Below are 1,087 nucleotides of genomic sequence, written 5' to 3'. Positions count from 1 at the left end.
TAGTAGAGCTTATTACAATTGTGCAGGGTATGAATCTATCTATCTATCTAACCATTTTTTTATTTGCAGAAGGGTGATATTATTGATTAAAGATTCCCACATACCCCAATTTGAAGTTTCATAAAGAAATGTTTCATTCCCATACAAAGCTTTCTATTCTCCTCCTTCTCACAACAATCTTGGTGTTGTTCAACACAACAAGAGGCAAGAACCACAATAACTGCAACCGTAGTTGCGGAGAATATTCCTTGCCGTACCCTTTTGGTTTCTCTGATGATTGCGAAATCAAACTTAACTGCACCACCACCAACAGAAACAAGAGAGTCCAAATTGGAAATCTACAAGTCCAGAACGTAACATCTGAAAGCATATTCATCACTCTCCCGGCCGAATGCAACCGGGGAAAGGATTTTATAGAACCCCTCTTCGGAGAAAACTATGGTCCAACATGGAACAACAGCTTCCTCGTACAAGGCTGTGAACACGAGCTTGGAGGCTGCAATATCCCAATAGCTAGTTTCATTGGGAGCCAGACTGAGATTAAAGGGTGTGATAGAAGAACTGAAAACATTAGTTGCTTCACAAAACCGCGGCATCAAAAGGAACGTGCCGATGTTGTGAGCGTTACGGATTGGCGAGGAATTGGGTGCAGGTCGTTGTTTTCTGCTTTTGCTTTTGATAAGAGTAAAGAGGTATCGCTGCAGTTTCAGGTGGTTGAGTTGGGGTGGTGGCTTCAAGGGTCGTGTGGGATTTGTTCTGAGAATGCGAATTGTGATAAGGTCAATGTTGGAGCAAGTAAGAACGGGTTCAGGTGCCACTGCCATGACGGTTTCAGAGGAGATGGCTTCAACAACGGTACCGGTTGCCAGAAAGGTCAGTCCACTCAATTTGTTTTTTAATGAATTTTTTTTTATAATTGTAAATAAAAAAGGGGTCGGAATCAATAAATTTTGTAATTTACAGACATTAATTAGTTATTGCATTTAATAATGTGAAATTATTCATTTTTTTTATTGTTAAATATTGGCTAAATTTTAATAAAAGTATTAGTTCTTTAAATTTTTTCTTATAAATATTCAAAAATTAT

At 38.3% G+C, this 1,087-nt stretch overlaps 1 protein-coding gene across 3 annotated transcripts in view; it reads left to right on the top strand.

Moving 5' to 3' along the window:
* LOC107626155 (wall-associated receptor kinase-like 14) overlaps positions 1-1,087 on the top strand; it is a 6,072-nt gene that overhangs the window by 823 nt on the left and 4,162 nt on the right. Inside the window, exon 2 of one of the 3 annotated variants that reach the window (XM_016328972.2) lies at positions 73-873. In XM_016328972.2, the coding sequence (XP_016184458.1) occupies positions 129-873 (745 nt within the window). In that variant the 5' untranslated portion in view covers positions 73-128. Of the gene's footprint in view, positions 1-69; positions 874-1,087 lie in introns of those variants that run through there. The other 2 variants (XM_016328956.2, XM_016328981.2) reach the window with 2 other exon arrangements.

This window comes from Arachis ipaensis, chromosome B01 (assembly GCF_000816755.2).
Source record: "Arachis ipaensis cultivar K30076 chromosome B01, Araip1.1, whole genome shotgun sequence".
Lineage (NCBI taxonomy): Eukaryota > Viridiplantae > Streptophyta > Magnoliopsida > Fabales > Fabaceae > Arachis > Arachis ipaensis.
This window is presented reverse-complemented; position numbering and strand designations above follow the sequence as displayed.